General features: G+C 49.9%; 1 protein-coding gene across 2 annotated transcripts in view; it reads left to right on the forward strand.

Moving 5' to 3' along the window:
• The first annotated feature begins 13,487 nt into the window (after positions 1-13,487).
• The window catches only part of THOC2 (THO complex subunit 2), a 2,257,836-nt gene continuing 2,256,750 nt past the window's right edge, over positions 13,488-14,573 (forward strand). For both annotated transcript variants that reach the window (XM_069612670.1, XM_069612671.1), the window contains exon 1: positions 13,488-13,624. In XM_069612670.1, the coding sequence (XP_069468771.1) occupies positions 13,560-13,624 (65 nt within the window). In that variant the 5' untranslated portion in view covers positions 13,488-13,559. The remainder of the gene's footprint in view (positions 13,625-14,573) is intronic.

The raw sequence follows: 14,573 nt of genomic DNA on the forward strand, positions 1-14,573 counted from the left end.
TTGGCTGACCTGGCGCGACTATGGGCTCGTAAGAAGTAATGGAAGAGTCAGGGTTGGAGTCAGAATCAGAGTCTTGAGCTTCTGGAAAAATCAGGGGGGTATCAAGAAATAAATCTTTGTCTTGTCCAGCGTTCAGGACTTCCATTTCGTCTAAAAAGGTCAGATCAATGCCTGTTGAAGGTGCCATTTCTTGTATGTGGGTCATTGCAAGGGCCCAGAAGCTCTTCTGTCTACCACAAAGTAGAAGGGTCGTAGAATGCCAGCAAGTTCTTATTCGCCTGTTTAGAAAAAAAAGAAAGAGCTTATCAGCTCAGTAGCATTAAGCTCAGTTGCTTTAGGGATGACTTTCTTAAATCCGCGCATCCCACCCTCTTCATGGTTGTTAATAGCAGCCATGTGGCTTTCAACATCTCGAAAAGCGACTCTTGGGTTGGGTGGGGGAGGGAGAGGCAGGTTTATTGCAAATTGCAATTCAGCCGAAGCATCCAACTCTTCCGAGTGCGCAGTCTGCAGAGTTTTCACTCTTCTCCGTAGATCCATATGTTCAGGGAAAGATAAGCAGGTTCTCTCACAGGGTTCTCTCACAGGGGTTCAAAGGCTGGTTTAGCCAACAGTCACCCCTAGGAGAGGAAAGGAGGAGATAAGGCACGCAAAGTGGCTCAAAGGAACCAGGCCCGCAGATGCCCCCCTTGAAGTGAGAAGGAAAAATACAGCGGATTTACCGCTTTTTAGGTAATCAAAGGAAGCAGCCCTCATGCTCTGTCCTGCTCCCTTCTTACACTGGCTCCTATGCCCATACGCGGGGTACAGGATGCACTTGCCGCGTTGGGACCATGTGTGTCTATGGATGGATATAAGGGAGTGTGGGGGAGAATCAGGGAACAGGGGAGGGCTAATTTCCACAGGATGGAGTGAAAAGCAAGGTTATGGCACTACCGGCCTTGTGTAGCCTGGATGTTACCTGAGGGGTGCTAGAGAGCACCTGCTGCTGAAATACACCTCTGCAACAGTGACTAGACTTCACCAAAAAAAGCATTTTGGGGCCGAGCGCTGTACACCAGACGCTGGACGGACACGGGACGGAGCGCAGACTTTAGCTCACGGCTCTCCACTTCAACATCTTTGTTCGCCTACACTCGGAACGTTAAAGAAAGGGCTCTAATGACATAGCAGGACTGTGTCATGCCACACTGCAATCGATCATCTCACTTCGCACAGATTCATGGGTAAGCAGCCACTTCCGACACACCTTCAATCTCATTATTGGTATTTATTTGCCTGACCTGAGGTGCATAAGATGGATGCCTTTTATAATACTGTTGCAACTATTGCAGTTTAGGCGTGGGACTGTACCTTTTTGTTTAGGTGAAGGCTGAGATGGTGTTTTCAGTCATGTCCTGACAAGAAGATCTCTCAAATTACTGCTCCTGCCATGGGCAAAGATTAGTTTCTCGCTAAAGAGTGGCTGAAGTTTGGTGTCACATGTTAGTTGAGGACGATCTTTTTGATCCATGCTGACTGTGTACTGTACTTCTTGATGTACATGAGTGGTGTGTCTTCTTGGCCCGTCAGTGTGCTCTTTGCAATCAGAAGGGAGGACCGGTTTCTCTCTTCTGCCTTATCTCGTGCTGAAAACAGATCGTCCTGATGATGACATCTTTGTGCACACCTGCATAGAATCTGGTCTAATTGTGTCGTGTATTTCTCATGTTTGTTGATTATCCTTTTTGTCCTTACAGGTTGACTTGATGGTAGTCCTCATATTGTAGATGGTGGGTGGAAACTCATTGTGTGTAATAAATTGTTCTGATCAGTGTGTTTGGTGAATATCATGGTGAAGATATTTGGAACCTGTAGAGTTACTAGTTCATCAAGAAAATGCAAACTAGGTTGACCAATCGCACAGGTAAACTGAATTCTCTTGTCAATTATATTTAAATATTGAAGGAAGTCTGTCAGTTACTCTTTGTTACCCTTGCATACTAGAAAAAAGTTATCAGTGTAGCAACCCCAGTATGTGATGTAATTGTGCCAAATTGGATGCTGAATAACATTGTCGTTTTCGAATTTAAGCATGAAGGCATTTGCATAGGCGGAGCCATATTGGCACCCATGGCTGTGCCGCTTGTCTTCAAGTAAAATGTTGTTTTGTGTAGAACATGTGACTTTTGTGCTATGAGATCAAGCAGACAAATTATGAATTCTTTAGAGGCTCCTACTTCTTCTTCTCTGAGAAGAATCCATTCCACTGCTGCTTGGCCTAAGTCATGGGGTATTGACGTATACAAGATGTTTACATCTATTGACACCAGTGTGTCGCCTACATTTATGGTCAGCTGGCTTAGAACGTGATAAGTATCCTTGATGTGTGTGTCACATTTTCAATTAGTGATTGCTGGATGGTGTCAACATATGTATCTACAGGTTGTAAAATGCTACCAGTGGCCGATACTATGTGGCTGCCTGGTGGCTGATCTAGTGTCTTATATACTTTAGGTAATAGATAGAATTCGGGTACCTTTTGGATATGCATTAAACAGAAAGGTTTGGGTCTTTTCGTTGAGCCAATTGAAGGCTTCTGCCTGGTCAAGAAGGTTTTGTAAATTGTACATGATGGCGCTTGCGGGGTCGTGGTCAAGGACCACATAAATGTCAGATTCATCACGCTGCCTATGCCCCAAGATTATGGAACCTCCTCCTCGTCAGCATAAGACTCGCCACCACGCTCCTACAATTCAGAAAATAACTCAAGACCCACCTCTGCAAGGAGTCTATCCTCCTCAATGCCTAGGCCATCACGTCACCCCCCACCTCGCTAGATGCCTGCCGTCCGCTCCTCTCCTCTCTGCCACCCTGTACAGTTGTATTCCTCCTTTGTACCTGTCTCCTACCCCCTCCTGTATATCTGCTGTTACCTCTGTAAAGCACTTTGTTATGCATCTGTACTGTTGTATATCTTTGTAAAGTGCTACGTTGTGTATCTATACTGTTATATACCTCTGTAAAGCGCTCCCTTGGTTCTCGAAGCTAGGTCCGCACTCAATAAATACCATAAATATAATAATAATAACAACAATGGGCATATTACAAGTAGGGGACTAAACCTACCCACTTTCCCTGCCTGGGGCCATTGTGAAAGGAAAGCAAATGTTTATGTTCTGGGAACTGGTGCATGGTGCCCCGAAGGTAAGTTCCATAGTGTCGGGCTATGGTGTCACCTTTTAGTCTCTGAAGGCCTAGTGAGATTAATATCCGCTGCACATGCTTGCTGACGTTCTTTGACAGCACTGCAGGGCTCTTTGACCTGCTGCTGCTTATTTCTCTCTCCTCTGGTCTCTCTTTCCCCGCTGAGGATCACTGGACGTTGAGATGTGGGTTCATACGGGTGCTGCAGTGTTGTTCTCGCTCTGATGGTCTCTCTTTCCCCACTTTGAATTCCTGAATGCTGCGGTGCATATTGTTGTTGGTGGGTGTTGTGATGTAACATAAAGTGGAATGTGGATGGTGGAACGTGGAAGGGGATGAGGGGCTCGAGAGAGGAGGGAAGGAAAAGGGCAGTTCGTCTATGGAAGAGGATTAATAAAGGATGACATACCAGGAGACTGTCTCAGTGCATTATTGATGGCATTGATAAACTAATGATATATGAAGTAAGACATAACAACTGGCAAAGAGGATGGGATGACCTGCGCTGCTGGGAAATGGAGAAGAGTACTGGATGAGGGACGGAGAAAAATAAATATTGTGGTGGCCTTCGGAGGTGGCCAGGAGAAGCTGGAGAACAAATGAACTAGTAATCAGCCTATGGAGGTGGCTAAGGGGCCTCCGCAGGTGGCCAACAGAAACTAATCGATTCATAATCGGCCTATGGAGGTGGCTAAAGCGAACTATTGATGTGCCTATGGAGGTGGCTAGAAGTAAAGGAACGGTGTAATGGTGTGAGAGGCCTTTGGAGGTGCCCAACGGAAAAAACATAGGCTGCAGAGGTGGTTAGTCGGAGAGAACATCGGCAACAGTGCAACAGAAAGATAGTTGGTGGAGGTGGCTAAATGGCGAAAACGTCAGGAACAGTGCAGAAGACCTATGGAGGAGGTCGCGGTGCAAGAGATTCACAAAAGAGGTTGTGATTGGAGTGTTGAAGCATTGCCAGACAACATGTAAAAAGTAAGGTGATGACAGCAAGTGAAGACAGATGGTAAGATGCGCTGAGTAATAAAGTTTAAGGGATCAAGCATGTATGCGCGTAGAAACTAACTTTACCCTATTGCGTGATTAGCATCAAAAGACATTTTAAAAGACACGCTGTTGCAGGATCAAGCATGTATGCACGTAGAAACAAACGTTACGCCAATGCGTGATTAGCATCAAAGTACATTTTTAAAAGAATGCGCTGTTGCTCACCGGAGTGAAGGTTCCAAACAGTGATAGAGTGTGACGCAGTGTGTAACTTCCATCCGCATTAGAGGAAGGACCAAAGGAAACGTGCAAAACATGCTGCTATATTGAATTTGATCAATAAAAGTGTATATGTCACCATAGCAACGTGATACTACAAAGCAGAAGCGTTACGGCCACAACATGGAATTCAGGGGCAATTGAGCTCAGTATGTTGTCGTGAAGCGGATTAGGCAGAAAAGCTCAAACAAATAAAGATTGTGCAAACTGCAAGTGCAAGAGATATATATGTACAGCAATACAACAGGTAGTGACATAAGAGTTGCATATAAATTGCCGGGTTGTTGCGTCTGCACAATAAAACTGATAAGACATTGGAGAAAGTTGCCCAATCCTGAAACGACATCCATAAGGGTGAAGAGTGGCATCCACAGAAATAGGTAAAGATGTCTGTTGATAATGCAAGTGGGGACATAAGCCTAACCCAAAGCACAAATCCAGTCAGTTACCTACACCGGCCAAACCCGTTCAACCGTGAGTCAACCGTGAGTTACAAGAGGATCATGGACAGCGTTGGCAGGAATGGGTAGACGAACTTGAAGAGTTCCTAAGGGCAGTGGAAAATCAGAATGCCCCAAACAAATTGGACATTTTTTTTAATATATTTATTTTAAACCAGCACAAAGGTGACAGTAATACAGGTAAATAAAGAACACATCATATACCCCTCATTCGGTTTTCCACAAAAGTGGGCGTGAGTCCCACATGTCTGTGGCCCCGTTTCAGTCCCTTCCCCCCTCCCCGTCTCCACCCTCCTGCTGGTCTGGCGATGGGGAATTCACCACCGGATGTTCTCCTTCCGAGTCAATGGGCCTCATTACACGGTAGGCGATAGCCATGGCTACCCCCTTACCGCATTCCGGGTCCGTGTTCCTGGAATAGGGACTTACCGGGTCATTCCGACCTTGGAGGACCCGGTAAGTCCCCATTCTGGGAACCAATTCCCATTCCCATTTGAGCCCCCATAGGGCTCAATGGGAATGGGGAAGGAGCTAATAACGGTACCGCAATTTGCGGTACCGTTATTAGCTCTGAAGTCCCTTACCGGGTCCCTTCCATAATGCCTGGTAAAACCAGGCGTTAGGGGAGGGACCCGCTAAAGTACCTCGTAGTAGGGCGGTAAGGGATTACCGGCACCGGTGCCCTTACCGGTGCCGGTAATCCCTTACCACCTACCATTTAATGAGGCCCAATGACCCTCCTGACCTGGAGGGGCTTGTTAGTTAGAGCTGCAAAGTTTTGGTCATAGTATAGGAATGGTTCCCAAGTGTTCGAGAAGCGGTGTAGGCGGCCTGCCTTGGCTGCTTACACCTTTTCCGCGATCAGTATGTCCCACATTTTTATCCATCAAACAGACATGAATGGCCCTTCAGTGGTCTTCCATGTTGTCACAAGTCTAGGCGGAGTACAGGGCAGAAGCTATCTCTCACTGTATGCAAGTAGATTAAGGGAGATTCCGAAGACAATGCTAGAATATAACCGATTAAAGGTACATACCAAGCTGTTAGTTAAAACAGGTATTCACAGGAACTGCAGGAGCAGGCTGTAAACAAAGACACAGAGAAAAGGCAAAGACAAGCAAGTACGCTGGGCAACTTGGATTGATCAGAAATAAGGGTGTACTGGAATATGATAAGGGGTCTCCAGGGATTAAGGAAAGCCCTTGGGATAGGTACCAGCAGATTACTCTTAACAACAGTCATACAGCAACGTCATGATTTAGGCGTGCCGAGGAAACTGTTGTACTCAGTGCAAGGGTAAAACTGAAAGACCATATACTGAGGCAGGTACGACTTCAACGGACTAGGTGAAGGCAACAGAAGTCTTCCCTTATCTGATCTGAACGGAGACCAACCCAGGGTCACACTGTAAAACGGATTCAAGTGGAGACACCACAGTGGACCAAGATGTATACAAGTAGAAAGCAGTGTTGAAAGAAATAACCAGGTACAGGACAGAATAGGATATCAGAAGTTGGAACAGGCAGGAAGCAAGGCAAGGAGCCCAGAGGAACAGGGCAGAAAGCAGAGGAATGTGGCAAGGCTGCCAGGCAGGGAAGCCCATAGCAGAAGGACAGAAGGCAGCAGAGTGTGGCAAAGCTGTCAGACGGGAGCCCAGAGGAACAGGGCGGAAGTTAGCGGAGTGCGGCAGAGCCGTCAAGCGGGAGCCCAGAGGAGCACGGCGGAAGGCAACGGAGTGCAGCAGCGCCGTCAGGTGAGAGCCCACAGGAGCAGGGCAGAAGGTACAGGTGGGAGCCCAAAGGAGCAGGGCGTAAGGCAGCGGAGTGTGGCAGAGCCGCCAGGTCGGAGCCCAGAGCAGCCGGGCGGAAGGCAGCAGAGTGTGGCAGAGCCGCCAGGTGGAAGCCCAGAGGAGCAGGGCAGAAGACAGCAGAGTGCGGCAGAGCCGTCAGGTGGGAGCCCAGAGGAGCAGGGCGGAAGGCAGCAGAGTGTGGCAGAGCTGCCAGGTTGGAGCCCAGAGGAGCGGGGCAGAAGGCAGCAGAGTGTGGCAGAGCCGCCAGATGAGAGCCCAGAGGAGCAGGGCAGAAGGCTGCAGCAGACTGGAGAGGGAGCTGCCATCATCAACAGCAACAGGAATCAAAAGGCTAAACGAGGATTTCCAGGAAAGGTCAAAAACTGGTAACAGGAGCACCAGCACGAACTCCCAGTGGAAGCAGTGGACTGACAACTGCTTCTGTTCAAAGTGAGCTTATAAAGGCCCTCCCAGCCAGCAGGCCAGCAGGGTGGAGCTGATTGCAGACTCTGGCAGCTGTGTTCAATTAAGTCCAGCCCTGGCTTCAGTAGCCTGCAGCAGTGGTTTCTAATCAAGTGCTCTCCAGCTCTAGGCAGCCTAGCCTGCAGTAACTTAGAACAGGTGAATGCAATCAGGCGCTCTGCAGCTCTTAGTAGCTTGCTGCAAACAAATGTATTTAGTATGCCTCCTCCAGCCCTCTGCCGTTTGGACAGCATACATGTCCCAGAATGCATCTGCTGGTTTAATCCAAAAGCCGTAATGAAACATGCAATTAGATTAGTCCAAAACTGCAGCGGTCAAACAAGGAAATAAAGGCAGAGATGCATGTAGCGGTGCTGGGTGGCAGGCGAGTAGGATCGTGACACACGTGTGGGCAATTGTGATTCTCCCAGCCAAGAGAAATTGGGTCAGTGGCTTGGCTCGTTTTCCAGATCTTGGCTAAATCCCTGGGACTGGGGCTCCTAATAGGATGGGTTCCAGTTCTAATGGAATTGCCACCTGTGTGATGTCTTTTATGGTGGCAATGCATTGTGTCCAGAAAGCAGAGTGACAACGTGCCCAGGTAGACCCTGTACAGATTTGTTGGGGTCATGTCCCATTGGTGCATTAATTTAACCCATATCTCCCGTATTTTAAGTGACCTTGTTAGTTTGGGAATATACCTCCAAAGCTTTGTCCACTCCTGTTCTTCTACTTCTATCCCTGTTGCCTCCCACCATTTCCTTATGTATTCCCTGTGTGGGGGGTCCTCTTCAGCTTTAATGTGATTGTAAATTGCTGAGACAAGGTGCTTGTCGCCTGAGTGCCTGCTAAGATATTTCTCAAAAGGGGTTAGCTGGTGCGTGGCTGCTTCTTGCAAGATTGGATGATGTAGCCAGTGTCGCAGTTGGACGTAGGGGTATCTTTCTCTTTCTGTCAGACCGAAGTCCACTTTACATTGCTCCAAGGGTTTTACCTGGCATTGTGTGAACATATCGCGGACCACTCTACGGTCCCCCATCCGCCATGCTTCGTATGTGGGGGTTTTGTGCCCTGGAGTAAACTGAGGATCGTCGAACAGTGGTGTATATGGTGACGGGTATGTTGTGAGGTACGCCGCGATCACTACCTCATCCCATGCTTGAGCCCCCACTGAGAAGAGAGAACTACAGTACAACCTTGCCGGCCTGTCCCCTTTAGGTTTCCACAATATACCCTCCAGGTCCTCCCTTGCCACTGCCCGATCCATGGGTCTTCATATCTTCTCACGGTGGTCCCTCTGCCAGTCCTGTATGACCCGCATCTGGGCTGCCCTATAATATGCTCTAAAGTAGGGCTGCCCCATGTCTCCCCTATCCACAGGTGCTCTCATTAATTTGGCCGCCACTCTCGGGTGCTTATTATTCCACACAAATTTAGTTGTTATTTTCTGAAGGGCTCTGAATAAAGACTGTGGAACGCATACTGGCAAGGCCGCGAAACAGTAGAGGAGCCGGGGTAATATCATCATTTTCAGGACGTTAATGCGCCCCAGCCATGAGATCGCTAGCGGGCCCCAATCTACCAGTTTAGACCTTAGCTTCTCTATAAGGGGTGGATAGTTCTCTTGGTATAGCGCTTCAACAGTTTTAGTTAACTTAAAATCCAAATAGGGGATGAAGTGCTCAACCCACTTATAAGGCGAAACTGCTTTAAAGTCGCGAGCTCTAGCCGGCGGAAGGGTAAGATTCAAGATTTCTGTTTTGGATGCATTTATTTTGAGTCCCGCTACCCCCCGAATTGCTCTAGCTCCCTTTCCACTGCCCTTAGGGAATCCTCCGGTTGAGTTAGTGTCAAAATCATATCATCCGCGAATGCCGCCATCTTGTGGGGTACCCCCGCAAAAGGAATTCCTGCTATATTTTCATTGGCCCTCACCGCCTCAAGGAAGGGTTCCAAATGTATTGCGTATAGTATCAGAGACAGCGGGCACCCCTGCTTGGTTCCCCTCCCCACTGGAATCGGCTCAGTGAGCTGCCCATTAATGGCCAGGCGGAGGGTTGGATGTTGGTAGTTTGCTCTTACCCGGGCCAGGAAGTTCGGGCCTAATCCGCTTCTATGCATTGTCGCGAAGAGGAAGGCCCATTCCACCTAGTCAAACGCCTTTTCAGCATCTATTGCCATAACTATGGCCAGGATCTCCCTCTTGTGGGACTTTTCTATCAAGTGGACCAACCTCCGGACGTTATCCCCTGTCTGTCGCCTCCTCACGAAGCCAGCTTGGTCGGGCTGGATTAATCTAGGGATGATCTGATCTAGTCTGCCGCCAAAATATTTGCGTGGATTTTTGTATCCACATTAATCAGAGCTATAGGGCAGCACGACCCACAATCCGTGGGGTCCTTATTCTTTGTTGGTGTGAGGATGACTTTCGCCTCCTCCATCGACTTGGTGATGGCCCCGTCCTTGCCTATTTGATTGTATAGAGCTGTGAGGTGGGGAATGAGCGTTTCCCTATGCTTCTTATAAAACTCTGCTACGAAACTATCTGGGCCCGGAGTTTTGTTGGGGTGTAGGGACTGGATGGCTGCTCTGACTTCGTCCCTTGTTATTTCCTGTTCTAATGCTTCATATTCCTCCCTGTTAGTCTGGGAAGATCTATTTTTTCCAGATACTCGTTCAGCTGCTCTTGCGGTAGGTTGCCCGAGCTATACAAGTCTGTAAAGAATCGGGTGAACTCCGTTTTAATGTCTGCATTATTCGAGCTAATTCTGGTTCCCTCCACTCTTATTTTCGCTATTGTTTTGTCCTTTTCCTCCCTTCTAACCATCCTTGCCAACATGCGGTTTGCTTTGTTTGCTTTAATGTATAATTTTTGCCTCAGCCGAAGTAGATTCCGCTCAACTGCCCTCGTCTGTATAAAATCAAGTTGCTGCCTAACAGCTCTGTATTCCCTTCTAGTAGTTAAAGACTGCCATGGACCCAGTTTTGCCCTAATCTCCTTCAGCTGTTCTTCCAGCCTAGCCTCTTCTATCTTCAATTTCCTATTTCTTCTTGCTTTCATGGCTATTATCTTCCCTCTGTGGTGAAGGTGTCCCACTGGGTCTGCTGGGTTGTGTCCCCTATTGTATTGGTTTCGAAGAAGGCTTCTATTTCCCCTTTTGTCTCCGCTCCCGAACCCCGTCCTTGAAGAGGGGAGTTGGATAATTCCATTTCCACAAGCCCGACTGGGCCCTTTTTCAGGACAAAATTATTAACATTGGGGCATGGTCGGCTTCAGGCGATCCGATGCCTCAATCCGAGAGGCTCTTCCGTTGGTGCTGCTCTGCTGTTCTGCGCCAGCGGGCCTGTTCCAGAGCTTGACTCGCCGATCGGTCGTGGCTGGCGAGTCGGCCATCTTACACGGGTCCCCGGATCCCGTGTTCGCTCTGCCAGTCGACGTTCCTAGCATTGGTCATCGGATCCCGTCCTCCGACCAAGGCAGTGCTGGGGGCCCCCTGCGTGGTGCAGTCCTTGTCAGCAGTGGTGAATCTTCCCCAAGGACCCGCTGCGGGCGTTAGGTGTACGATGGTGCGCTTGCTTCCAGTCTGCCGCCCCCGAGTCGGCACCCGCAGGTACTCCGTAGGACGGGCTCCTTCTCTCGGTTGCCAGCAGCAAATCACTCCTGGAGGGCCGCTATTACCCCAATGTTCCGCTCCAGCAGGACCCCGCTCCCAAAATTACCCCCACAAGCTTTTAAGCACTGGTGGAGGGCTGTTTACTACAGTCAGCTCAGCGGGGGCCCACGGGTCGGGAGCGCAACTGACAAGCTGTTCAGTCACCGACGGCCATCTTGGAATCCCCCCTTGAAAACATTTTTATTCGTTTTGGCAACCGTATCTCTCAGTGGCACTTCGTTGAGCATGGGATCATATAGGTTTCATCGGCGTTGCGGGATCGGGTCCGGATCATGCGCCCGGAGGTTCAGCGTTATTGGAGCGTGGTCGGATAGTATCCTGGATCTGATGGTTACCTCATCAACATAGGCCAAGATCCGTGGGGAGGCCAGTAAGAGGTTGATCCGGGAGAATGTCCTATGCACATGCGAGTAAAAAGAGAAGGCCTTCTTTCTCTGCGGGATGAAGTAACTCTCCATGTATCCACTACATCCAGAGTATGGAGGAAATGAAGGAGGCTGATGGCGAGTTTGAAATCTTTGCGGGTCGGGTAGTGTGATCGCACGAAGTCTGCTGGAAGAAGGTGTGTCTCCTGTAGAAAGGCCACTGCGTTTTCGCCTCATGTAGTCTCTGTAAAGCGGATTTGCGGTTGGCGGGGGAGTTCAAACTCCTGATATTGAGCAATACAAACTTCAGTATCAGATGAGGAGGGGGAGAGGTTGAGGCTTCTGGGTGTCCCGGATGAGGGAATTGGGATGAGCGTGGGTCAGTCATCTCCTGGTGGTTTTGTTAGCATGATGTCACCTTGTGGCTGGGGTTTTAACATCGACCTCCAACGGGAGGCCGAACCTATAACAGTTTGGGGAGCCAATTCTTCTGGTCCGGCATGCCCCCCTGGCCCACTGGGCCAAATCTGTCAGTCCAGCCAACAGGGCTAAGACAGTCAACAAAATCTGTATTCCACTCCAAGGAAATGTTGGTGGCATACACCCTGGAGTTGGGCATGGGCCGTGTGAAGCCTAGAGCGTGTTGATGTAGCTCTGTGTTCCAGTGGCGACTATTCTTAGCTGGGGCTGCAGATGGTCTCCATGGGAGTAGTGGTGGCATGCACCCCAGAGTTCGGCCTGAGCCTTGGGAAGCTTTGCAGGGTTTTATGTGTCGCTCCATGTTCTAAGGCCGTCTGGTGCATGCCAAACCCGCAGATGGTCATTTCACATTCCAGTTCCTTTGTAGTTTCATCCAGGATGCACGCCTCGGTTTAGGCGGAGAGCTGACTGCCTCGCCCTCTGTTCGGTCAGAGGAGGGGTTTTCTGCTCCCCCGGGCGAATGGGCCGTAGGATCGCTTCTGCATCCTCGAAGGGTCTCGTTATAGGAAAATTGGAGGGCCGTTGGAAACAGCCATTGGTACCGGACTTGGTGGACCTGGAGGAAGAATGTCCAGAAGGCCTCATCAGCGGGCTCCGTGGATGAAGACACAAGACGCACCCAACTCTTGAATGGTGCCGGGGGCCGCTGTGGGTGTCGCCATGCCCCACTGGTGAGCTCAGATGGTGTCTGACGGCCCAACCCTTCCGGGGGCCTCGCACTCCCAGTGCATCCCGGGCAGTCGGGGTGAGCGGCACGGGACCCTGATCTGCCTGACTCCCGCGCCCCTCACGATGAGAGCATACAGCCGCCCAGCTCCCTATACTACATGGCAGCCTGGCCCGCAATGCCTGGCGGAGGGGGACTAACATCTACCAAAAGGAAATGGAGATTTGTTGGTCTCAATCCACTTAAAGATTAATGGCAACAGGAGTGGCTGCGCCTGGGTGTAGATGGGGACTTAGTGGGTATATGGGTTATGACCTTAAATGATAAGTAAGGGGGGGTTGTTGTGATGTAACAGAAGGTGGAATGTGGATGGTGGAACCTGGAAGGGGATGAGGGGCTCGAGGGAGGAGGGAAGGAAAAGGGCAGTTGGTCTATGGAAGAGGATGAATAAAGGATGACACACCAGGAGACCGTCTCAGTGCATTATTTATGGTATTGATAAACTAATGATATATGAAGTAAGACAGAACAGTGGGCTTTCCATTTTCTGGTCTCGGATGCAGTGCGCTGGATAATGGTTCTTCTGACGTTGCTTATTGATCTCTCACTATGGTGAGATAACGGGATAGTGGAGGAAGTGCTACGTTTTAGGACGAGGAGGTGGGGGATAAGTGCTGCGGGGTCGGCAGGAAGCCGGAGAGGTTCTTTCTAAAGTAGAATATATAAACATAACTCCTGGAGACACTAGGTGTTTGCTAGCGGGGCTCATTCTAGTGTATCGCCCTGAGCGCAATTTTGGCTACATCTCTGTTAAAAATGCAACATAACGCTTTGAACTCAAATGCCCTGTCTGGATGCCCAAACTTACACACCGCCTGTTGCATCGCACAATATCATAACAATCAAATATTGTCTAAAATGATAAACGTTCGAGAATGACACGTATAAATTTCTACTAAGCACCTGATTTAATTGCTAGTGAAAGCACCACGAATCCGTACTCCGTAGTAACACAGAAAGCACCAAATTGATTTAGCCTTCACGTAAACACGACAGCGCGCCCGCCACTAGAGAATGAAGCCTACTTTTCCCGGCATGCAATTTGCGGCGCGCTCTTCCTACTGACCCTTCAGATGCTGCCTCTGACGCGCAGCTAAACATCCGGGCTCGCTACGTCGGTCGACTCGTAGGTAGAGAGTGGCGAACATGGCGTCGGTGGCGCTTCCTGCTGATTGGATCAAGAACTGGGAGAAATCTGGAAAGAACGATTTGTGAGTGTGGGGGTTTAATGTGGGAAAGTTGTGTGCGTTACTTCTGGCATGGTAAAGAAGTGTGTTGTTCTGCGCCGTATGTGCGAAGGAGTGAACGTGATTGTAACCTCAATTGGAGCCAGTCGTAATGTGCTGTACATCCAGTCAAGCCCTTGAGCGGCTCCATGTGTCACCCCCTCGTCCCTGGAGGCTCGGTCTGTCAGCGACTGTCTGCTCCCGGAGGCTTCACGCATCACCTAGTGTAGCTTTTGGGGTTGCCACCTAGCATAGAAGCTCCATTTGCACAGGGGTCCCACGATACACCTCCAATCTCATGTGGCATCCTCCATCCCCAGTAGCGTTCGTTCGTATGACCGCTATAGGTCCACGTGGTGCACCCCTTCCCACGGAGGCTGCATGTCTTCCCCCCCAACACACTGCTCCCAGAGGCTGCATGTCTTCCCCCCCAACACACTGCTCCCAGAGGCTGCATGTCCCCCCTGCCTCCCCACACTGCTCTCAGAGGCTGCATGTCTCTTCCACCCCGCCTACCCACACTGCTCCCAGAGGCTGCATGTCTCAATGCCCCCAGACTCTACATGTCGCTGTTACGTAACGACTGTCTCCTCCCGGAGGCTTCACGCATCACCTGGTGTAGATTTTGGGTTTGTCACCTAGCATAGAAGCTCCATTTGCACAGGGGTCCCACGATACACCTCCAACCTCATGTGTCATCCTCCATCCCCAGTAGCGTTCGCTCGTGTCACCGCTATAGGTCCACGTGGTGCACCCCTTCCCAAGGTGGCTGCATGTCTCTTTCCCCCTGCCCCCAACACACTGCTCCCAGAGGCTGCATGTCTTTCCCCCTGCCCCCAACACACTGCTCCCAGAGGCTGCATGTCTTTTGTCTTTCCCCCTCCAACACACTGCTCCCAGAGGCTGCATGTCTTTCCCCCCCTGCCTCCCCACA

The sequence above is a fragment of the Ambystoma mexicanum genome, chromosome 5p (genome assembly GCF_040938575.1).
Source record: "Ambystoma mexicanum isolate Mex_15411 chromosome 5p, UKY_AmexF1_1, whole genome shotgun sequence".
Lineage (NCBI taxonomy): Eukaryota > Metazoa > Chordata > Amphibia > Caudata > Ambystomatidae > Ambystoma > Ambystoma mexicanum.